Source organism: Alligator sinensis, unplaced genomic scaffold (assembly GCF_000455745.1).
Source record: "Alligator sinensis unplaced genomic scaffold, ASM45574v1 scaffold881_1, whole genome shotgun sequence".
Lineage (NCBI taxonomy): Eukaryota > Metazoa > Chordata > Crocodylia > Alligatoridae > Alligator > Alligator sinensis.
This window is the reverse complement of record NW_005842346.1, coordinates 33,423-58,682: the sequence shown is the minus strand read 5'-3', so window position 1 is coordinate 58,682 and position 25,260 is coordinate 33,423. Positions and strand designations below refer to the sequence as shown.

Here is a 25,260-nt window from a genome sequence, read left to right as displayed (position 1 = left end):
AAGGGCTGCACCCACACCAAAATTCACCCTAGCTCCCATGCAGCCCTCCTCTGAGCACTGCCACCACCTGCCCCAAGCGCAGCCCCAGCCCAACAACCCTGCTGGGAAAAGCCTGGTGCCGCCCCTGGCCCCAGCCCGCACTGACAGCCCACTCTGCCCCACACAGATCCAGGGGCACATGTCCCCCATTCCCTCACAGGGTGTATGCAGTGGTGGGAGCCACCCTCCCCCCTCCAGATGATCCATTCGCAGGTCCATCCTGCACCCTGCCCCTGCCCCACTCTGTCCCTCACCATGGGGGTCTCGATCTGTCCCCCTATCCCCTTCCTTCCCCCACAACAGACTTACCAGACAGATGCTGCTCTCCAAGCCACCAGGCTATGCTCCTGGCTGCATGCATGCTGCGGCTGTACACATTCACGGGGCATTTATCAGCCACATCAGGCAAAAGAAGCTGATTTCTGATGCTGCCAACTTCACCTATTTCGGTGCCGATCTGATATGGACACCTCAACTACCAATTATCATAGAATCTAGAACTTCAAGAGTCTTCAAAATTAAGTAGTACAGTAAAAGCTGTATTAACGGGCATGAGCGGAGAACACAGCATGCTGGTTATATAAAAATCCTGGTTACCTTTGGCATGGGTTTTTGGCTGGACATGGAGTGCAGGGGAGAATGTGGCATGTGCGAACTCCCACCCCACCCCGCGTCCAGCCAGCCAGTTGGAAATTCCAGATAATAGAAATGCCGGTTACTAAAATGCCAATTAACACAGATTTTACTGTACCTCAAATATAGAATTAGTGAAGGGTGTCAGTTTAAGAGGTTTGAGACTAAATTCTATAGCTAAAGAATAAGAATAGTACAGGCAATGGTGATACAACTGACCTAAGAATGACCTGCCAACATACCTCAAGCTTGCCATGGAGAAAGCAACTCTTAATGACAGATATTTTCAGCAACTAAAACTGTAGTTCAAGGTCTGTATTCAAATTTTGGAGATGTTTAATTAATAAATTCAGAGAAAATGACTGAATTGAATCAGATCTTAAAACTGTTACTATTTCATGCATGATTAAACAAATTCAAACTGGGACACTAATACTCTACAGCAGGAGTGCCAAACTCCCAGCTTGTGAGCCAGATCTGACCCCTGGAGCTATGTCATCTGGCCCATGGGTCTCCCCACGTGCCTAGAAATTTGGTGGTGTGGGAGCAGAGCCACTGTGCCCGATGCCAAATTTCCTAACCTGTGGGGAGCCTTGGCCTTGTGCACTGGATTGGGCACCTAATCCCAGCGTTTGGGACTAAGTAGGGGTGGCACAGGCTGCCAGGGTCTGAAACTGGCATGCAGGGGCCAGTCATGGCCCCATGGGCCCCTAACCAAGCATATGGGGCCTCATCCTGGTGCACAGAGCTTGATCCAGCCTCCAGGACCAGCCCCCGCCACTCATTTTAGGGTTATCATATTTCCAGTTCCAAAAAAGAAGACACCTGTCAGGGCAGGGGGTATATGATTTCAGGGGGCAGTTTCTAACTGTTAAAGTAAATAATAAAAGTGTTATTGCCTCAGAAATTAAATGCAAAACAAAAATAAAGCCACAGCCGCCCCCTGCCCCCAAGCCCTGCTGGTGCCCCTCACTCCCAATCCACAGTCCCTCGCCTCCCCACGCTTTGCCGGTGCCCGTCACTCTCAACCCACAGTCCCCCATCTCTGCTGGTGTCCCTTACTCCCCACATGCGCTACCAGTGCCCTGCACTCCTGATCTACAGTACCCTGCACACCCTGGTGCTTCTCAACACAGCCGCCCCCTGCCCCCAAGCCCTGCTGGTGCCCCTCACTCCCAATCCACAGTCCCTCGCCTCCCCACGCTTTGCCGGTGCCCGTCACTCTCAACCCACAGTCCCCCATCTCTGCTGGTGTCCCTTACTCCCCACATGCGCTACCAGTGCCCTGCACTCCTGATCTACAGTACCCTGCACACCCTGGTGCTTCTCAATCCCAAGCCACAGCCCCCCACCCCTTCCCTATCAGTGCTCCTTACTCCTGATCCACAGTCCCCCGGCCCCACCCCAGCCCTGCAGGCAGGCCCCTCCCCCGCACACCCCCTGCCCTGCTGCAGCCCCAGCACCTGGACAACTTACCCCAGCACTGGCAGGCACCCGCCCTCTCTCACATAACCATCCCCATCACATACCCCTGCCACATGCACCCCCCCCCACCCCAGACCCCAGACAGTCCCCAAGCCCTGGCCCTCCAGCTCCTGCTCCCCATAGACTTACCTCCACCTAGCTGCTGGGGCTGCCCCCACCACCTTGCTTGGCTGTATGCCAGCCACATGTGTGCACACAGATGCATGCAACACCCCCTGCTTCCAATAGCCCTAAGCAGCTCCTTGCAGGCTGGAAGGCTGACAGCCTGCAAGGGGAAACCCATGGTTTCTTCCTTTAAAAAGGAAAAAAAAAATCAGTGTTTTTCCACAGCAAATGGAAAACCCAGCTCCCTGGTAAAGATGCACGCTGCTACAGCAAGCTGCGAAATGCCAGTATCTGGCAAGTTCTACCAGCATCAATGTTGAAAAAGAACTAGCAGAGCAAAATCCCAGACACTTGTTCATATTTCAAAAAACCACCTGGATGAAAATTGGAGGACCCAAAAAGAGGACATGTCTGAGAAAACCCAGATGTATGGTAACCCTAACTCATCTAGCTTGCAGGGCCAAAAGCTTGAGCACCCCTATTCTACAGAAAACAGATGAAAACAACCACTATATTTACTCAAATTCAGGATGAGTTTTTCCCCACCCTAATCAGCATGGGGGGAAAATCCCTTGTCTTAGATTCAAGTACCAGCCTGGGGCAGGCAGTAGCTCAGGTCCAGCTTTGGCCCTGGACTCGGTGCTGAGTCACCATCTGCCTGGGTCTGAAATGGGTCATTTGGCAAGGAAGGGGGCAAGAGGTGGGGAAACCCTGCAGCCTGCCACAGCAGTGGTGGGGACAAATTTAAGATGTCCTTCTATTAATTAGATTCTATACCTGGAAAATTATTGAGAAATTATAATTTTTCCAGGCATAGAATCTAACTGGGGCAAGGGGAGGTGGGGAGAAGCAGGGGAAATAATCTAAATTCAAAAGGCATCTTGGATTTGGGTAAATAGTGTAGCATGACTGATTAAAAGAACAGTGTCCAGGATAGCGTGCATTTGAAGCTAACAACATTGTACCATGATTTCTTTTGCCAACAGTAAATTGCTAAATGTATTTGTAAGCTGTTTTCTCTGAAATGGGACATAGAAAAAAAATGAATGTGAACTGTACTCATTTTATTGTTTAAGGGATGCATGTACATGTTTACAAAGTATTATCAACTCATTATTGCACAGTATTATCAACTCTAATCTGTTGCCGCTTTCTTATTAATCACTCTTACTACAGAGGACAGAGAAATAGTGCTTGTAGCCTACTAATGAACTGTGCTTAAACATAATAACTCAATGTTAGCAAAGAATGAATACCGTTTCCTGGCCACTGTAGGCAGAACTTTTTTGCACAGACTTTTCCTCGCTTTTCTAACTAATTAAGGACTATTACTATAGAAATCCCTCAAATTTACTGGATATTAGCTGTAGGCTGAGGTAAAACTCAACTTTAAATCTTAGTTTTTCTGACAATTTTTCTGCTGCAGTGATAACGTAGGCTAGGAATGTTTTTGTGGAACAGCATCCCTTTCATCATAAGTTGCTAGCAAATTGTAAGAATTGGCTCGAAACTTTTTTTTGCACCAGGAATAAAAGTTTGATCATTTACACTGCAAAAAAACCCAGAGTGAAACAACAGTAAGAAGATTTGCTAGACATCTGCATGCTCATTTCACATAAACAAACAGGATAATTTAGAATGCGCTTTGCTTAGTTCTCCATTTGCAGGCTACTCTGTTTGAAGGATCACATTACATAGCTGAAAAACCTCACTCAACATTTCATTTCATTTGTTAAAAAAACCAAGACATACCAAGAGAGTGAGCACAATGTGGGGGGATGGATAAGCAAATTACACACATGAAATCTGTCACTTAAATGGACTCTAATGCTTGAACTTTTCCACAGCCTCTTTTGTTGGTGTTTTCCTATGCAAGTCTGAATTGCTTGCTTCAGCTAAGATATTGATCTTATTGCCTTAATGCAGGAATGTCCAGCTTTTAAGTGGTCGAGGGTTGCATACTACGTGGGCCTCACCAGTGTGAACAACAATGCCCCAAGGCCATACACCGCACAGGCATCTCAGTATTGTACCGTGCACGTGGCCACCTTGACCCAGACTATGGACCCCCCTGCTGCCCTGCACCACATAGGAGCCCTGGGCCATGGGCTGTCTTGTACTGTGACATCCCAAACTCTCAAGCAGGGGCAGGAAGTGGAAGCCTGGAGTTCTCGGCTACGGCTACAGTCAGGGCAACAGGAGGGAGTGGTGGCTGGCCTGCAAAGTAACCCTCACCAGGTGGAGAACCCTCTCTTTATGTGCAAGAAGAAGCTAGATTGTGTTAAAACATGCAATCAAGAAATAACAGGTTCACAGTGCCTCCCTTTCCTCTAGCAAGGGATAGTCTCTCAGAAACAGCCTCCTTCAGCCAGACAGAGATTGACTACAATTCAAGAAGGATTAGACTACAGTGACTAGGGTTACAGAATCATAGAAAATTAGGACTGAAAAGGATCTCAGGAGGTCATCCAGTCCAACCCCATGATCAAAGCAGGACCATCCCCAACTATAGCATCCCACCCAAGACTTTGTCTATGTGGGTATTAAAAACCTCCAAGGATAGAGATTCCACCACTTCTCTTGGAAACCTGTTCCAGTGCTTTACTACCCTCCTCATGAGCAAATGTTTTCTAATATCTAACCTAAACTTTTCTTGCTGCAACTTGAGACCATTACTCCTTGTTCTCTCATCTGCCACCACTAAGAATAGTCCAACTCCATCCTCTTCGGAACCACCCTTCAGGTTGTTGAAGGCTGCTATTAAATCCATGCTAAGTCTTCTCTTCAGACTAAATAAACCCAGTTCCCTCAGCCTCTCCTCAGAAGTCATGTGCCCCAACCATTTCCATTGCCCTCCACTGGATTCTCTCTTCAATCTGTCTACATTCTTTCCGCAGTAGGGGACTGAGACTGGACACAGTACTCCAGGTGTGGCCTTCCCAGTTCCAAACAGAGGGGAAGAATCACTTCTCTCGATCTACTAGTAACACTCCTACTAATGCAGCCCAGTATGCCGTTAGCTTTCTTAGCAACGAGGGCACACTGCTGGCTCATATTCAGCTTACTGTCCACTGTAACCCCCAGGTCCTTCTTTACAGAGGTGCTTAGTCAGTCTCCTCCCCGCTCAAGCCTGTACCAGTGCATGGGATTGTTCCATCCCAAATGCAGAACTTTGTACTTGTCCTTATTTCACCTCAGGAGATTTCTTGTGGTCCAATCCTCCAATCTGTTGAGGTCTCTCTGAATCCTAGCTCTACCCTCCAGGATATCTACTACTCCCCACAGCTTGGTGTCATCTACAAACTTGCTGAAGGTGCACTCCATCCCATCTTCCAGGTCATTGATGAAGACATTGAACAAAACTGGCCTCAGGACCAACCCTTGGGGCACTCCACTTGATACCAGGTGCCAACTAATCACAGAGCTGCTGATCACTACCCGTTGAGCCTGATGATCCAGCCAGCTTTCTATCTACCTTACAACAGTCCATTCATGCAACCCATACTAAAGTCAAGGTTTTTGATCAAGTGCTACTTTACTTCTGAATGAGGACATATAAGTATCTAATTGAATTTTACATTGTCAGTTATTTCAGCTGAATTTCCTGAGCGTCACTTTGTACACGAGCCCTGAGACCCGAAGTCTTAACCTTGCACACAAATGCTTTGATATCTGATATTAGACAACTACATTCAAACGTCAAGGGAAAAACGTGGAAAGAAATTGATTCCAGAACTCCTACATCTGGACTTAAGATCAGTGACTTTGATTTGGTCAGGGACAAAGAGAAGCAAAGTCAATATTCTTATTAACAAATTCAGTGAAAGAATTTCAAAACCGAAATGCCTCAATGAGGATTCTTCTTTGACAAATATTTTGAGGATCTTCTGACTCTGCCTGTTTTACTGGGCCAGGTATCTCTGTGATTATAACAGGTAATGGATCCCAAGTTGTGTGCATGTTCTCTTCCTAGCAGCGTTGGCCATTTTTCAATGCCACCTAAGGGATAGTAATGAACCATCAGATATGGTACAGATAAGGTTTAGATTGGAATGCATCAACTTTTATACTGTGGCTTATGAAAGTTACAGTTTTGCTTACATGCGAGGCTGTTTTATCAGACAACAAGACTCTGATGTGCTTTATTATAAATTCTGCGCAGGTTAAAGTTGAAAACATAGTAATACAAGATACCCATCTTACATCCAGCTATTGATCCCTCATGTCCGCTACCCCAATGAATTTTTTTCCTAATGAAAACTTTACTGTGATTCACAATGCTGGTCTGATCTTTTTCTTTTTTTTCCTTTCTCCTTTTCCTAAGATCCCTAGTGGATCATTTTATTTCATGAGCTGCCAGTAAATTTATAATCATATATTTGTAGCCCAGATGTACTCGGGTATATACTCCCTTCTCCAACCGAAGGGGTTGTTAGCTGGCAAGAGTGCTGTGGGTGAAACTGCAGGCTGCATACAGTTTCTCTCCGTCCCTATAGAGTCAGGCCAGGATAGTCTGAAACTTAACTATATACAAATTTATTAATACATACAAGTTAGTAAAAGACAAATATAAACAAACATGTACATTTATATACAATATACAGGTATATAATATGAACATCAACTTATAGGCAAATTCTATATGACCTTATACCACAGATCTAAATTCAGGTAAAACACAGGTAAGTGTTAGGAGAAGGTCCCAACCGGGATTGGAGTCATACAATAGCAACTCTATAAGGACCCCCAGTGCTCCCGGCCCTCAGTGGCCCCAGCAGGAAGGCTTCCCAATAAAACCTCTCCTTCCCCCTTTGAAAAGCCTGGACTGGGTGTTCCTTCCGCTCCGAGAACCCCTTTTCTCCAGTAACTCATGCCTCTGGGGCCAGGTGGGTGGTCTGTGTCCCCTTGGGCAAGTCTCTCCTTGCAGCAGGAGCCTCCCAGGCCTCTGGCTCCATCCCAGGCCACCTGCCTGCTGGTAGCCCCATGCACTGTCGCGTGCTCCTGGGGACTTTACCTTCTGCTCAAGGTTGGGGGCCTGAGCCACCTTGCACAGTCCCAGGACCCAGTCTGTCTTGGGCTTGCTGCGCAGCACCTCCTACATTGAGCTTCCGGCTTCATGCTGGGGGCTGGGGACCCAAGCTGCCGGAAGCGGCTCCCAGGGTCTCAGTCTGCTGAGGACCCACCACGCAGCAAAGCCTGCACCAAGTCCCTGGTCATGTGCCAGGGGCTGGAGACCCGAGCTGCCTTGAGCGGCTTCCAGGATCCCAGTCCCATTCCCAGAACACACCGTGAGCCGTCTGCACGCTGACTACCTAGCCGCACATCAGGGGTCACAGACCCAAGCCAACGTGCGCATCTCCGAAGGTCTCACTCCGTGCACCGAGATGCGCACCATTTGCCACACACGCTGGGGCTGGGGATGCGGCTGCTCGCTGCTCCCATCTGGCAAGAGGATCTTTGGGCTCTCCAGGGCAACAGCTCTGCCGCGCTGGCCAGCTCTTGCCAGCTCTTCTTCTGCGTCCCTTGATGCAGCCACCTGTGTGATGGGCATGCTGCTATTTTATTCCCTCTGGTGGCTCAGCCCCGGATTGCCATCAGACCGATCAGATTGGAGCAAGACGCAGTCTTCAACCATGTTCGGGCTTTCTGCCTCACCCCTGGGTAGGGGTGGGGCAAGCCCCTCCCCAGCATTTGTATGATTGGTGGAAATGCTCCACCAATCACAATGAAGATTCTCTGAGCCCAGCATGCCGGGCTGTTGTCAGTAAGCCTGCCACACTTTTATACAAAAGTAAGGCTAGAAGGGACCTCAGGAGATCATCTAGGCAAGCTCCTCCTTAGGGTAGGATCATACTCATCTAAACCATCCTACTGAAATGTTGGTCTGACCTCTTCTTTAAAACTCTGGGAACAACCCTCATAAACAACTACCAAGCATAATGCCCAAAACATCAAGGAGTAGGGTTGGAGTCTTGTTGTAGCTGTGATAGTCCAATATCCACTAAAAGATACCACCAAAAAATCCCTGCCTCAAATCAAAATCACTCTTTAACTTGCCAGAAATAAAGCATGGGAACTAAGGTACTATCAATGTCCTGCCACGTCAAGGTGAGGAAGTAGCTTTAGAATATGCTCAAGAGATCCATGAAAGAGGATCCCAGGAATAAACCCCCAGAGGAAGACAACCTCCCCCTCCCCCCCAGGAAGACAACCCCGCACTCCCTCCCCCACCAGTCCATGCCAGTCAGACCATGGGCTGGAATTTCTTCTTGCTGCCACGTGTGGTAACTAATCTGACTCTGAGCAAAGGACCAAGAACCTGAACATCTAGCCAGGAACCTCTGGAATTTTAGGACCCAACATGAACATCAGTACACCCTAGTCAAAATCCTCAGTGTTGGCTATGGACAACACCCAATGCTTCTGAGGAAGGTGAGGGGGAAAAAAAGAAATACCCTGCCCCTGAACAAAAAAATCCCTAGCACCTGTAGTGATAGGTGCAGAAAAAAAGTACTTCCTGACCCCACATGGCCAACAACAAAACCCAGAAACATGGAATAATACACACACCGTGTAGTTGGTACTGCAACACAAGGACAACAAACATTATCCCACACATCACACATCCTTATCGGACAGCACAAACTCCTTTTTTTATCATCCTATCTCTTTCATAAATTTAGAAGAGCTGGGGATCCTGTAACAATTTTTCATAACAAGGTCAGTTGTGGAGCTCTCAATTCTCCTGCAGCTGAGCATAGTCCTCTCAAATTATCACCTGCTGTTCTCACAGTCTCCGAGAGATGTTCTAGGAGGTCTCTGGGTTCTGTTGTTCTTCATAGCATGATCCATAGTAGGGCTGTGCGAAATTTCGCCAGCTGTTTCGATTTGACACTGTTTCGACTCATTTAGAGCTCGAAACAGCGAAGTCCAATCAAAACGAAGGGCTTTGAAACAGCCTCGAAACAAAACGAGGCTAGTTGAAACGTTTCAAAAGTTTCAAGTTTCAAAGCAGCCAGCAGTGAGGTGGTGGGAGACAGGGGAGAACCAGGGCTGCACTCCCAACAGCAGCCGGAAGAACATCCCTGGCTCTCCCCATCTCCCGCCACTGGGCTGCAGGAAGCCGATCACAGCTCAGGGGAAGGGCTGACTTCCCATCCCCAGCCCAATCTAGTGCTGGGTAGGGAAACTGAGCAATCGGGCTCAGTTCCCTTCCCCAGTCACAGGTGGCAACACTGGCTTTCCTCCCTCATTTGGCAGGCAGATCGGGGGCCTGCAGCCCCAATCTGCCTGCCAGATGAGAGAGGCTGTTTCGAGCTTCCCCATTATAACTAATGGGCGAAACGTCAAAACAGGGGTGAAACAGCCTCACTGTTTTGAGGAAGCAAAACGGAACAGCTGTTTCAAATCGAAATGAAATTCGAAACAAAACATTGTTCCATCAAAACCTCCAAACTCAAATCGAAACAGAACAGTGCCGTTTCTCATAGTCCTAATCCATAGCAAATCATCCCTGACCAATATTTATCCAAGCTCTTCTTGCAAACAGCCCATAAAGGACACTGTACAGCTTCCCTTGGCAGTTCATTCTCCCGCCTCACCATTCCAACAGTAAAGATATTTTTCCTGATATCCAAGCTAAACCTACTTTGCTACAATAATAAATAAAATGAAGTGTTTAAACAACTTATGGAATTTCTCCTTGCAGGATACAGACAAAGTAAAACACTGTGGCTGGCTTCTGGAAGGGCTAAATAATTTTAAAGTAGTAAGAACAGACTAAAATAAAGTAACTAAAGCTCATGCTTCAGAGTAGATATCATTCACCACACAGGACAGGAAGTAACGCCACATCCACAAGTATCCTTTATGTGGTATTACTTATCCTTTTCAAACTTCCAAAATTATGTCCACTAAGAGACACCAAGAACTAAGACTCCGTATGCCAGGAGTCTTAAGGGTTACAATTGTTTTCTGTTGTTGGGGAAAGACTTTTGAAGTATTAGCATCACATTCCCATTGACCTTTTTAACTACACTTTTTATTAGTTTATGATTTCTTTGTGTGCAAGTTAGCTCCACCCAAGATACTGACTCGGAAGTTCTCCTGAGTGCTACTTCTCAGCCCTTTAGGTTGAATTTATAAATGCCTTTGGAGAAATAATGAAACTTTTTTTTCCCCACCCTCTGATGCAAAACAAAAAATGTACTGATAACTGTCAGGGAGCTCTGGTTCTTGAACATAACTGGTTTTTTTTACAGACTTAGTCATTCTCTTAAAGTAAGTTACAGCCAAAAAAGCCAACCTCTTCAAACAATGTTTTATAGCACTACATTTATATATAAAAGATATTCTTTTAAAGTACTAAGCAATACATATAATTACCATTATACCGCCTCCCCCCCCCCCATATACATATATCACTATCAGGAATCCTAGTTTTCTCCGTTTAAAAAAAAAAAATCGCAAATTCTCTGATGATAATCCCAAATTTGCTGTGATTAAAAAAATCCCAAATCTGTGGTTTTCCATAATTAAAATGAAATACCACTTTTTATATAAGTATCAGTTGAACACAATATTTTATTGATATAGTTACAATTTTAAAGCAATTTGGAAGCCTACCAGTGTCTCAGTCATTATAATAAAATAAATTCTAAATACCTATATATTTAAAGTGTTTGATTTTGATTTTATCATAGAAAAATCAGAGCTCCCCCACTCCTCTGTCACTGCTTTGTGGCTCTGAGCAGTGCCACCCCCTGTTGTTCTGCTCCCTACACCTGTGCCCAGGACCCAGCAGTCCTCAAGGCCTTACTGGGAAGCCCTTGACTGGGACTCAGAGACTAGGCTCTGCCTTTACCTGAGCAAGCCGCTTCCCCTTCAAGCTGGCCTCCCCCCTGCACAGGCTGCTCTAGGAGTGCAGGAGGGCTCCAGGCCCAGCTTTGGTGGCTGCTTCTACCCAGAGAGCTCCCCCCATGAACTCTCTCTCACACAGACACGTACACACAGACACTGTTGCCACCTCAATCCTCCCCTGCTCATCACCTCCCTCCACACATCCACCCCTCCTCCCCAGCCCATCACACCCCCTGAGTGGCTTTTGGGATAAGGAGATCTCACAGGCTGGGGCCACGTCTTGGTGCCAATGCAGATGCAGGGCCAGGGTGAAATGTAGCACCTGCCTACATGGCTACAGCTCCTGCCTGCAGGTCCAATCCCATTCGGCAGCTGGGCACACAGTGGCCGTGCTCCCCCCCGGACTGGTGAGGCTGGTAGGGCCCTGGGCCATGCAGGACACATGCAGGCCAACTGCGCTGCCAGTAGGATGTGGCACAGCAGCACAGTGAGCAGTGGGGCAGTGGCTGCCAGCACAGAGGATGAGCAGTGCTTGTCCCTAGTGCCCCCAGCCCCAGTCCCCAACCCTGCCCCAAGGGTGTTCAGTTTGGCAGGTAGGGGTGCAGCCCATGCTCCCCGTCTCCTGCACCAAGCCACCGCCACTGTCCTGAGCCAAGCCAAGAAGAGCTACAGCAGGACAACGCAACATGGCCAGGGACTAGGCAGCCCAATCTTGTCCCAACACCGGCCTGCAGCACGCAACAGTGTGATCGCTGCCCACACACACCTGCCCTGTCTGCTCTGCTGACTTTCCCCGCAGGCCCCAGCTCTCCCGGAAGCTAGGGCCTCACACAACCCACAGGGCCCACCCCCCCAACCCTGCCGAAGGGAGCCCCAAGCTGCTCCCCACCTCCAGGACCTAACCCACAAAAGCCCCACTTACTCCAAAGACCGGTAGGAGGGAAAGCGAGTCTGAGCCAGCCCTGGCCGACTCAGATTCTCAGGACTCTCCCCTGCTGCCTCTGGATGCGCTTAGGGTTTCCTGCCCTTTCGTAAGTACCTCTTGCAGGCTAGAACTCTGCCAGCCTGCAGAGAGCTGTTTGCAAAAAGGAAAACCCATGGTTTCCCGCTTCAAAAGGGAAAATACACATTTTTCTGAGGGAAACGGAAACCCTGGATCCCTGATAATTATCATTTCCTTAAAAATGATGCTCAAACTGTCCTTTCCACTGTCTGTTATACAGTTATCCAATGAGTCTCCAAGAATGGGAGAGAGGGTAGTTGGAAGGCACATTCTCTTAATTTTTGTATATAATTAAGAACTTGCAACTACGTTTAATGTTGAGTTTTAAAATAAGCAATTTGACTATTTGTTGATATATACATATACCATGTTAAACACACAGCTTGTTAAAACAGATAAAAGGGCAAATTATTCAAGTCTTAAGCTTGAAGTATAGACAGCTATCAGACTGCATTCTTGAACCTGAGGCCACAGGCTAGCCAACACAGCCACTCACGCAGACCTGCCACCCCATGGCTCATCACCCAAACAGGGAAAGCTGCCCTAAAGGGTCCAGAAAAGGCTAACCCTCCAGCCACTCCAGTGGACCACCAGAATGGCCAGTCAGGATCAGCTGATGCTTTCACTTCCACCATATAAACCCCTGCACAGGAACAGGAAGTGTTTGGCATCAATTTGAACCCTGTTGCCAAGACTACTTACCTGTTCCCTCTATATTGCCCTCTGACCATGTTCAATCTTCCAGCTTCTAGTCTGGGCTTGCTCCCTGCTTGATATCGTGACTTCCTGACTTGGCTTGCTCCTAAATCTCACTCTCGAATCCATCTCCTGGCTTTCTAACTCATCCTGCCCCTGGATTCTTCTCTCCCCTCCTGACACTGGTTGACATCCCAATCCACAAGTGGTCCCAGACCTGCCCCCCACATTCCAACATGACAGCAGCAGCTAACTTTCTTCATCTTTATTTTGTCTACTACAGAAATATTATGGGTAACCGAAACCTCTCCAAAAGAACAGCTTGGTAGATTGTGAGTTACTGTTACTGAAAACTGCAATATGGAAACTTGAAGTCAGAAAGGTGGTCTCAATACCTACCATTCACAAGGCTGGAGTGATCGAAAAGCTTGCAAAGATGCATCCATTCCAGCAAAGTCCCAAAATTTAACATCATAATCATAGCCTCCAGTTACTAAACGGGCACCCGAGGGATCCAAACCCAAAGCAGAAACCTACAGAGAAAGACCAAAAGCAATTCAGTACAGATAAGTCAATGGAAGTTTGCTTGTCCTCTCCTTTCCTAACATTTAAAGATGAAACCACTGAATAGAATCTTACTAGTTTCGCAGTCATGTTTCACACCTACTGGCTTTTTCCATCATCATGATAGCTATGTAGCGGGGTTTTCATGGAGAGTTTATATCACATTCTGTGAAGCCTGAATTATGTACTGTGGAAAGGTATCACACCTCTGATTACATCTTTTAGAGAAGAAAAGTTATTATACAACATATTTTGTTTCCTCTAAATCTTCAACTTAAGTTGTTTGCATTTTGCTTATAAAGAAATGTCATTTCTTTTTCCATCACCTATCCAAGCAATATTTCTAGCAGGACACTTAGCAAATGACCTTTAACTTGCATCATTTTGTGACTATCATTTTATCATGTGACACTATATCATTTTATCATATTAAGACAGCACAGCAATGTATGCGCATTATTAAGACATCTTCCCCTCTGGAAACTAAAATTGCAGAAAGCTAATTAAAGCAGCAACATTAACAAGACATAAAAGAAAAGAAAATCAAAAGATAAATACTTTACAATAACATTAAGTTTTCTAAATTAAAGATGCATTGCTTAAAACAAAACCATTTTTTGTGACAATTGAAATGTTTCAGAAATAAACACTTAACAGCTGTTATAAATTATTACCCTCCAGTAATATTATCATTTTAAATGAAATATCTTACAAAATTCCAACGTGTTTAAATGCACAGTTAAAGAACTACATGCTAGGCATTCTCAATCTATCAAAGTATGGATAACATTAACAGCTTCTTGTGGCTACCTCCCCTCTGACTGGCAATCACAGACATCGTTTTCCTTCCTTTTTTACAGTTGTGAATAACAGTACCAACAACAGAGAGTTTCAAAATCCCTGCAGGGTCTTTAAGCAATTGTTCATGTTAAAATCCTAGTTTGCACCTGTAGCCAGACACTAAGAGGTGCCGGCTACTTTAAGGGCTGAAGCACCCAGGCCATGGAGCTCTGCAAGCTAGGCGGAGCTCCACAGCTGCAGGTTCTGAGCAACAAGCTCATGCACCTGCAGGTAGTCAGATGACCAAAAGGAGGCAGGGCCCCAGGGCATATAAACTCAGGGCTGGAGCTAGCAGGGCACTCTCTCTGGCAACTGCCAGGGGAAGGAGCTCCTGCATGAGGGAGCTGCCTGAGACCTGGTGTCACCTGCTTTATTGCCCAAGTGCAGCAAGACTCCAGGAGCTTCCTAGGTACCCAGGCTAAGGGGCATGCTGTCTCAAGGGTGGAAGTTTAGGTATCTAGCCTGAATCTACTCTCTGTCAATTTATGGCCATTATCCCTTGTTACTCCTAGTAGTGCTCGGGGGAACAGGGACTCTCCTATTGCCTGCTGGTCTCCCTTGGCCAGTTTATAGACAGCCACCAGATCCCTTCTCAGCCTTCTCTTGTGGAGGCTGAACAGGTTCAGGTCTCGTAGCCTCTCCTCATAGGGCCTGCCCTGCTGCCCCCTGATCACGTGAATGGCCCTCCTCTGAACCCCCTCCATGTTGTCCACATCCCTCCTGAAGTGCAGCGCCCAGAACTGGACACAGTACTCCAACTGCAGCCTGACCAATGTCATATAGAGGGGGAGGAACACCTCCTTGGACCTGCTCGATCACCTGCTTGGACCCCCGTGGTAGAGGGTGTCAGCTTTAGGAACAAAGACTCAGTGAAAGGGCTATGCAATACCAAATGCACAACCCCTCTGGATTCATTACACACATAAAAACCAGCAGTATCTAGTACAGAATATCTGACATCAAATTCTTCTCAATGAATAATAATGATTTTTTAAAATCAAATGTGTCTTTCTATTATCATAACAAATCCAAAAACAAATGAACAAGAACAACAAAAACCTAATGAAAAACTTACAAAGAAACCTCTTAAAAATCACAATAGTGCATAATACGTTAGACTGCTCCTCATTAACAAATAAGCTGCTAATAAGCTTCGCTGTCCCAGAAGTCTCTGATGGGCATTTACTTGAAGGTGTGTGTGATGCCACAGGTACATGACAGGAGGCACAATTGTGGGGAATCAGGGATCAGATCCCAAATCATATCATATCGCTAGTGTAGGTGGAGCGTGGGATCGTGAATCTGGGCTTCTTCTACACCAGCAGGTTGGGTGCCCAAAATTCAGCTGATCTTCAGCTAGCTCTGGGGGCCCATGGGGCCATCTGACTCCATGGTATGGTATGGTTCTGCAAACACTGAAGAATACTATGGAAGTGTATGTGCATGTAACAAGACATGGCTTTTACAGATAGCAAAAACACAGGAACCTGGGATATGATTTCCAAATATTGACATGACACTGTGTTAAGCTGATGGATGTCAAAATTATCAGAATCTAAGGTTATAATTATGATGCCAAAATTTCATTTCAAGGGCCTCAAACTATCTCACACTCTCCATCTCTCTTTCAAAACTATTTAAAAAGTAGAACACAGTGACAGAGAAAGGTGGGTTTTGTTTGGAGGGGGAGTTGTGGGGGGGAGGGATTGACTAGGTCCTGTTGCTCTTCTCAGAGCGAGGATTTATTTTCTGTGGAAAGCTTAATACTTCCAAATATGGGAAACTCTGGGACACACAAGGAACCAGCACTTTGGTATTCTCTCCAGATCCAAGTTATGCTATGTTTTTTCTCACACATCATGCACTTTCCCCCACCAAAATTCAGTTGTTAGAAACTGGGGTATGTGTTATAAGGAAATATGGTAATAGCAGTTCCTACCTTTGCTGGGGAAAATAAAAGTTACACTACAGTGCTAATTCTGGGGCTCCCCAGCTGCTGGGTATGGACATTTTCTTTTTTCCCAGCACAGACTCCTGCTGTAGAAGCTGCTAATCAGTAACTGCTACTTACAAGAATTTCCAAGTAAAAATCTTTTTTCTTTATTCTGCCTTTCAAAAACAAGGTGTACATCTTCCTCTGGGGTATGTTGTATACGATAAAATATGGTACACAAAGGTCTTTTGCCTATTATCCTTTCGGCATTATTGGATTAATTTGTTCAGAAAAAACGGGCTAACCAATTATGTTGAGTTGGGTATCTCCTAGGGGCATGGGCTGGAATCCAAAGTTTCTCTGAAGTGAGAGGGGAATGTTATTGACCTACTGGCATTTTGTCTTGACAGCTCATGGTCTGAGTGATTAGTCTCTCCTTTTTTATCTGTTATTGTAAGAACAAAGGGGGAGCCAGTCAATTCCTTGCATGCATCCTAACGAAAGGAAAAGGTTTTGTTTGGTTTCATTAGGAAGAGAATACCTTACAAGAGCCACAACTATTCTGAAGTTGCAAAACACATTAAAAAAAAAAAAAAAATCAAGACTTTTTGGGGGGTACCTTAACCTGGATTTTAAGCACAGCAGTTTGAAAATTATGATATTGGACTAATCTTATACAAATGGTACAACAACTTCTGCTCTGTATGGGTAAAATTTCCTGTTGCTTAAAAAGATTTAATGCAGGCATACTATTAAAGTATTACTCAAAACTCTGTTTCAAAAACACAGCATAGTAGTAGTGTACCCTTTTTTTAATCTATAAATAGTATATACAATATATTATTGGGGCTTTTAAAACTTATGTAAACTGTTGAAAAGTTCCCACACAAAAAATTGCATACTTATATAGAATTTAACATTGGATGTTCCTTTCTCAGCACCCATTTGGAAAACAGGTCTGTAGGAAAAGTGTTTCCATAAAAATGCCAGCCAAGAATTTTATTCTGGTTGTATGAAATGGATGATTTATTTTGCTAAGATTAAAAATGTTCTCTGCTCCCTCACTTACACAGGGGTATGTGCATTTTTCATGTTTTATTCTTGTAGTTTCACATACAAATATTTCTGTAGAGTTTTCAGGATTGGTTTTTTTAAATATACATTTTGTTTTCATAATCTGGTTTCCAGGCTCCTATTTAAGGCTCTCTCCATTTTCCTGCTCTTCAGGCTGCAATATTCTTAAATCTCATACCTAAGCAGGTTCAGAAATAGAAAATATTTAGATGAAAGATCTGCCTGAAAAATTGGAGATGTTGCAGAAAAGATGTTGGTGATTCACAAAGCGACTTTCCTTCTTCTGAGCAACTACTAGTCTCATCACTCAGCATAATTTTAGGGAGATTTTATGGTAGAAGGTGCTGTTTTGGAAGAGATTAAAAAAACTGTTCATATAAAAAAATGTAATGGTTATCAGATACGCAAGTCAAATTACAATTTGTGCAATTGGACTAAAATGCATGCCTAATTTTTTCCTGTACTTGCAACTACATACAGCATTTGTTTTACTTCTTGTCCTAAATGTTATTGCTGTGCAAGGGGCCTCCTTACCATCCTGAATAATATGCAAGTACCTCTTAATCTTAGGGCCTAAGAATAAATTTCATCCTTAACAAGACAAAATGCAGAACATGACCACTTAAAAGTGTTCCCATTTTCTAGCATAATTAAGGATTTAATCATTTAAATGTAATTATTGCATATTATTCACTTTGTTTAGGACTTCTGGTATATGCGTCTATGTAGACAAACCCAATGAACCATACACTCAGTATTCTAAAACAGGGTCTTCTACAATTACTATCTACACACTGACACAGCTGTGACTTGAAGTTAGAAAGCTTGAAGTTCAGAATGTCTCGGATTATGTACTTTTTCCTCATACTCACCTACATGTCAGAACTGTCAGGAGAAAATTCATCTCTGGTTTCACTGGGAAAAGTAACTCCTATTATATTGTACAAGCAAGGCAACTGGGAAATTAATCAGGTTTCTGGAAAGACTCTCCAGCTTGGGAAATCTTTTCTGAGACATTTCAGCTGCACAGGAATAGAGTTATCATCAGCTTAAGACCATGAGACTGAAGAGGTACAGATGGGATATGTAAGTTTAGGTAAAACAAAATTAATAAAAGGAAGCTGTGTATGTACTATTGACAAAACTGTCCTAAAAAAGGATATTATGTTCTACTCTTTCTTACAAGATTGTCATTGTACTGTATCAATGTGTGAGTGAGTACTTCCATTATAAACAAACTGAACAGCATTTCTGCAGGAAAGCCTTTTCCAATGATCGGTTTTGTCCATTGGATTCAATATGCACTATATATACCAAACGTGTAATTCACATTTGCTCAGTAAAACAATAGTTTCAGTCTTACACACACAAACCATCTCTAAAAGGCATCCAAAACTGTAGTTCCTTATTTTAAATTGAACATAAAATAAAGCTGCTTTTTAAAAATACCACACAAATATAAAAGCTGCGTTAATACTAGAGAAACACTTCACAATTCTGACATGGATAGTTTAATCTGTACACTACTTTTTGGGGCAAGTACCGCATGGCTACTGGTATATATTTGCACTAAACTTTGATATCATATATCACGCATTTCAAATGCAAACTATATACAATCTTAATCAGGTTGTATCTATAAAATAATTACTATAACTGTTTTGCAATTCAGTAAATGAACTAAGCAAAAATCACTTAGACCATTTACTGTAAATTAACTTCTTTATACCTGAAAAATAGGACTTTGAGAGGAAATGAGAGCATATGCTGAATAATACTGTTACACTGAGATACTGAAAGATTAAGCATCTATTAACTCAATATGTAAATCATAAAGACTTGTATAAAACACTGACAAATCATCAAGCTGCTAAAATATATCTTTCAGGCACATCTAAGCACGAGCCAAGTATAAGTAAAGTATATTTTATGAATTCTTCTGACATATTTTGACATATGTTCTAATTGTTTAAAAATCTGATTTTTTTTCCACATAAAATTAAACACTGTCTGAAGAGCAGCATAATATGATGGGAAACTCATCAGTGATGCTATTAATCAATTTTTATTTTCATAGATATTCCAGCAGATGAGTTTTAACAGCAATTGTACAAAACACAGGAATAATTTTATGGTACTCCCTATTCTTACACATACTGCAGAAGCACATAATGCTTCATACAAAATAGGAAAGTTGTTTGCTAATGTTTACACAGAAAATTAAGTAGAGCACATTCTATACATGGATTGTACCTACAAAAATAGTAATTTTCTTCCATTTCCCTTATGAAAATCTGCGTTTTTCAAATATTCAAAAGCCAAAAAGAACACATTTAAAATACCTATTCATATAACACAAATTCCCCACATACGGAATTCCTTTTAACACAGCTCATGTAATACTTTTTTTTCCCTTTCTCCCTCTTTCTGCTTCTTAGCACTAATGCTAATGAACTATATTTTCAAGATAGAGTGGAATACATCTAATGATCTAGCATTGTGAATGTTTGCAGGAAACTACTTCCAAGCACCAGAGACTGTTATGCAGAAAAAAATCTGCAAAGTTCAGAGATATTTTACATGGTAGGATCTAGAGCAGGGTGGGCAAAGTTCAGCCTACAGGCTGGATCAGGCCTGCAGCGGACTCCATTTCCCAGCAGCCCCTGTCCATATCACTGTTGCCAGTTTCCATGGAGACCCCAGCAGCAGTGATGCAGTGACAGCACAGGGCTAAGGTTTCCATGGCAACCAGCTGAAGCGGTGGTGTTGATGGTTCCCATTGGCAGAAATCTTGATATTCTCAGAGGCTAAAAGTTCAAGATCTTCACGAGTCCAGAATGACCCAAATAATATATAATGTTTTACTGGTTCTGAGACAGATTTATTTTATACAATCCTTTACATAGGATCATATTTATTAAATTCTTTTAGAGAGAAAAAGATTGAACTGGAAAGCCTACATTTCTTTCCAGCAAAACTGTGCTCTTATGATCTAATTTTCCACTTAAAGATTTACCCAGCCATCACTGCAAAACACACTTCAGGAATTTTTATTTTTGGTACTTAACACCTAGCAATCTCAGGGATTTCATTCTTTAGACTGAGAAGCTCAGCGTAATTAACTTTCAAATTTTGCTTATGAAAAATCAGACTTTTTTTGTATTTAGATCTACAATCAAGAAAAGAACCTTGCACAGACACTGATGGTTGCCTTCATGGCAGATTATACCCATCTACTTCTGCCATGTTTCTTTTCAAATTTTGTTGTTGTGGTAGCCAAACAAGTATAAATCTATCCAGTTTGTGAATGGTGCTTCAACCATGCTAGAGAAATCTACTGGTATAAAAAAGCTTAGGAATTATCACTTACTGTTTTTGTCCCATGCTGGAGTGTGATTTCATGAGAATCCGGAATTTTCTTAACAGGGTTCTGAAAAAGGAAAACACAACTGTGTAGACATTACAAGGTGACACAATAAAAATTACACAGGATTAGGCTGCCTGGGATTTGAAAACAAACCAGTTCCTGTTTTCTGATATTAATTCTTAAGTATAAAACTTTTTCCATATAACATTTTGTGTTTGTTACCAAGAACGCAACATTATGAACAGAATAAATAATGAGCTTCCACAGCAGAGAAAAATTCCATTTGGAAAAAAATAAAAAGAAAGTTAATAGCATTTCCAAGGGACAAAACCAAAAAAAACACTACTTTGGTTAAAAAAAAAAAAACCTATTGAGCTTCTTCTGCTTGATTCTTAATCCCGAGTACCTTAAAATCATGATTTATTATATCATAATTCAAATCATACTCCATCTTCTCAGTTGAAGTTGTCAGACATTAGTTACTACACCAATTTACAACTCCATTAAAGTTTAATGAAACCACAAGAATTGTATTCAGATAGTGTGTCTAGGGCCATGTGAGGCAGTCAAGGTAAGGTGGCTCAGTACAATTTATTTACTTACAATGTATACACCTAAAGCCATTTACAAGCTTCCAATGGAACAGCACTGTCAAAAGTATGTAAATGATCACTCTACATTAAAAAAAAAATTAAGGTCATTTGTATCATTATTTGCAAAATGCTCATTAGCTGGAATTGCTTAATAGCCCAAAATAGACTCAATCCATCATTCTGGTATCAGATCTGCTGGTTGTTTTCTCCTGCCAACGTCTTATGATAAATGAACCTTAAAAGTTTGCCTTACAGCAGGAGTGGTCCGTGGGCCGAATCGGACACACAGACTGGCCCCACATGCCAGATGCAGCACATCTCTTAAAGCAGCTGGAGTGGACCCAGTGCTGTGTGCAGCAGCCACTCTACTGAGGCTGCACTGCGGCGCATGCAGAGACCACTCCCTGATACACCACTGAATCCAGCTTGAAGCTGATGCTTGCTGGAACAGATGCCACATGTGGTACAGTCCCGGAGTGCCTGAAGCAAGCACTGTGTGACACATAGGGCCATGCAGGCAGCACCAGATGCCAAATGATGGGGCTCCACGGACCAAATCTCACCAGCGGGCCACATCTTTAACATCAGTGGAACAGGGGCTAGCTACAAAAAGGAAGACAACAAAGAAACACTGCTGTGTAGGCAAGGAGCTGCCCATTAGAGGGAAGAGGCACACATGCAGCCAGTTAGGAGCAGTCTGCCTGGGGGAAGCTGGCTCCAAGAGAATAGGCAGCTAAGGAAATAGGCCAGTAAGGCAGAGCCTAGCTCCTGCAGCAGGAAGGCTACTAGAGCAACAGTCATAAGCTGCCACGGCAACCAGCCTTCAGGCACTAACCAAAAACCTCTGCTCAGCTGAAGTGCTACCTGACCGGAAGGGGCAGGGATTAGGCTGCCTATAAGCCTAGGAATCAGGCAGGCAGGCTGACCCAGCAAGCTTCAGCCTGAGAAGCTCCTGGCCACAGACTGCAGGAGGGCTCTGCTGACTCCTGGAATCCCCTAATGATTCAAGTAAGGCCCTGAAGGCTTCCTATCAGGGGATGTAATGCAGGACAAGGGGAGGCATGGCTCCTCTGACAGTAAGCTACTGTTAATGAGCATGAGTTTAGTTTATGGTATGGCTAGCATCTCCTGAAATCAAGGCAGCTGCTGGCATAATTAAACCCCTAATTAAGCCCATGGAAGTCATTAATTGACATGTTACTAAGCAATCTAAATGGCCATTAATGTCTTCCATGGGCTTGATCAAGCCCACAAAGCCATAATGGCAGCTTAGAAGCCATTAATTGACACGTTATGAAGAATTCTATGGGCTTAATCAGGGGATTCAGCCAGTGGAAACCATTAATTGACATGTTATGAAGAATTCCAAGCCCTTAAGATCTAAAGTGAAATCTCTTAATAAAATAAAGCAATGCACACCATGAATTGCAAGTAATACCAATTACATACCCTTTATTAACTAGTACCAACTACATACACTTCAGGTGTCTACACATTCATTAATGCACTTCAAGTAATGTGCATTAAATCTAGTACCTCCGCTGTGAGGTACTAGAAAAACACACGTTAGACTATTTTATTGTGCATTTGCAAAAGAGCATAGTTTTTTCTGATGCTTTAATGTGCATTAAAGCTCAAGTGTAGACATGCCCTTTATTAATTAATACCAACTAAGCACTTAATTATACTCTAAACTGAAGTAACTTATGAAAATAAAGCTAACCTTGAGACAGGCAGTAGATGCTATGTATTAAATCAGAGCATGCTGCACCCAGCCACAGTCACTGAAGACATTCTCTGTCTCTGTGGGGTGAATACCTGTCCATACACTGAGATGTCACGCTCACTGTTCATCGAATTTGTTGGAATGGCGAGGCAGTGTATTGCCAGGGGATAAAGATGTGGAAACCAGTCACAGAGTCCCAGAACACAGACACAGGCATCAAGCACTCTTTGACAAAGTTCACATAAGCAGCACATCACTGTAATGCCTTTCTTCCATCCTGAGACTGCTTTCAGTAGCTGAGGGTCAAAACTCAAAGACACCTAGCTGGGGTCCAAAAATCAGAATAGCACAAAGTGGGTAGCTGATTGTTTGAACCATGGTAGCAGTGACGGATCATGCTGTAGTACTGGTTCAGCTTCACAACTGTAGCCTAGAACAGGTCCCTTCCGCACTGGTTTTCACAAGGACCGTTCCTGTGATGCTCTGTCTTCGACCCAGCTTATCAAATCCATCGCCTTGTTGTGTGTGTGGTGGATCACAGCCTGCCAGCCTTCAAACCATGTTAGGAGCTTCATAAACCAGGTGGCATTGTCAGCCACAAACATCACTTGGTCTTGAATGTTACCTCGCCCTAAGAGATTGCAAAGCTTGAGCATGCACTATGTGTTGGGTGTGATTTCCAGCTCTTCAGTCACAAATTGCAGTAATGCTGCATATGCTTGGCATGGTAATGGACAGCGTTGAACCATGAATTCCACCATGTGAGCAAAGGCTCTGGTGGCAGCAGCACAATGCCATGCGAGTCTCCACTCGATGGACTCCCTGAATGGGACCTTATGACCTGGACAGTACTTGAACAAGGATACCAGGCTACCCACCTCAGGGAACTGTGCGCACCAGATGTCATTTACTGGGGACAGAATGTGCTCACCGCAGGTGACATGAACAGCACTGGGCAGCATTCCTTGGAGCACATAGGAGAAAGCATTGCACACGTACATGGCATTGTCAGACAGGAATGCTGACATCTTGTTAAAGTTGACATCATAGCTGACAATTACGATCATGATGGCTTTTGACACGTTGGAAAAATTGATAGATGCGAGGCAGACCAGCTCAGTTTGAAACACAGGCAGGTCCTGGTCAGTTCAGCTCCCCAGTACAAAGGGAGATACTCTTGGCAAAGCTTGTTGGCGAATGGAAAACTGCTAGCATTTGGCATGTTTTGGTGCAGACAGTCCTTTAACTTCAGGTGATCAAGTTTCTCCAGCAGGATGTTCACTGTCACAAAAGCCTCTACAAGGGAAAATGCCACCTCTCAACCTGCCAATCCACTTTCTGTGGTCCTTTTAAACAGGGAAGACAAGGTCACTTGCTTCTTGCTCTGATCTTCAGCCTCTGCAACAGTTTTCCTCTTCACATGCACCTCAGACTCCAAGTTCTGATCAATCTTGGTTTTCCTGGACACATCCAGAGTTACTCTGTAGGAGGTACAGAAGAACCTGCCTCCATCTGTGTGCAAGGTCCCAGCAGGATACTGTCTTGCATGGCCCAGCACTGAAACATATTTGGCCATTTTAAAGGACTTTTTCTCAGTGGACATGATGAAAAATCCTCTTCTTCAGGCAGGAGCTTGCCTGTGGGTGCTTTAAAAAAGCTGGTGCCAAAACCTTCCCTTGTCCTTGGCTGGCCCCTGACTGAGCTTACATCAATGGTTCAGCCTCCAATTTGCTTCCTCTCCTCCCCTTCCTTCTCCCCATGCTTCAGGACATAGAGCATCCTGCCCTTTCCTTTTCTGGCTACTTTCTTTTGGGTTTTTTCCCCCTACTCAGAAATGTTTAACATCTTTTCACAAAAACGCGATTTCAGAAGATCCCTAGTTATGGCCACTGTGCTTATTCCTTGATTATAGTTTAAACAGTGATTTGGGTTTGGGACTATTAGGGGTTGACAGAGGTCCCAAAAGTGCCTGAATGTACAGAAGCATCTTGAGCCCTCCTAGTGGCTCAAGGTACAAGGCAGGCTTAGCCAGAAGGCTCAAACCTGGAGGAAGCAGCTGAAGCCCAGGAAGGGCCGAGATCAGGCCAGGGAGTTCAGCCCTAAAAGGGTAGAATCAGGGGCAGGTGCCAAGGGGCCAGAGAAGGGTAAGACCAAGGCCCGGAGCCCAGCCTAAAGGACACAGGGGCCAGAGGCCCAGAGAAAGGGGTGCCGTCCAAGAAGGGCAGAATCAGAGTCAGTGGCCCAGTGCCAAGAGAAGGGCAAGACCAAGGCCAGGGGCCCAGTGCAAAGGGAACAGGGGCCAGAGGCCCAGAGATACTAACAACTGACACGGCTGAAGCTGAG

At 44.2% G+C, this 25,260-nt stretch overlaps 1 protein-coding gene across 1 annotated transcript in view; it reads right to left on the bottom strand.

Moving 5' to 3' along the window:
- The window catches only part of WDR70 (WD repeat domain 70), a 215,168-nt gene extending 191,184 nt beyond the window's left edge, over positions 1-23,984 (bottom strand). The window contains exons 1-3 of the mRNA XM_006028943.2: positions 23,796-23,984; positions 20,602-20,661; positions 13,220-13,353 (exon numbers count right to left, since the gene is read on the bottom strand). Coding sequence (XP_006029005.1) covers positions 13,220-13,353; positions 20,602-20,661; positions 23,796-23,984 — 383 coding nt within the window. The remainder of the gene's footprint in view (positions 1-13,219; positions 13,354-20,601; positions 20,662-23,795) is intronic.
- Between the last annotated feature and the right edge of the window lie 1,276 nt (positions 23,985-25,260).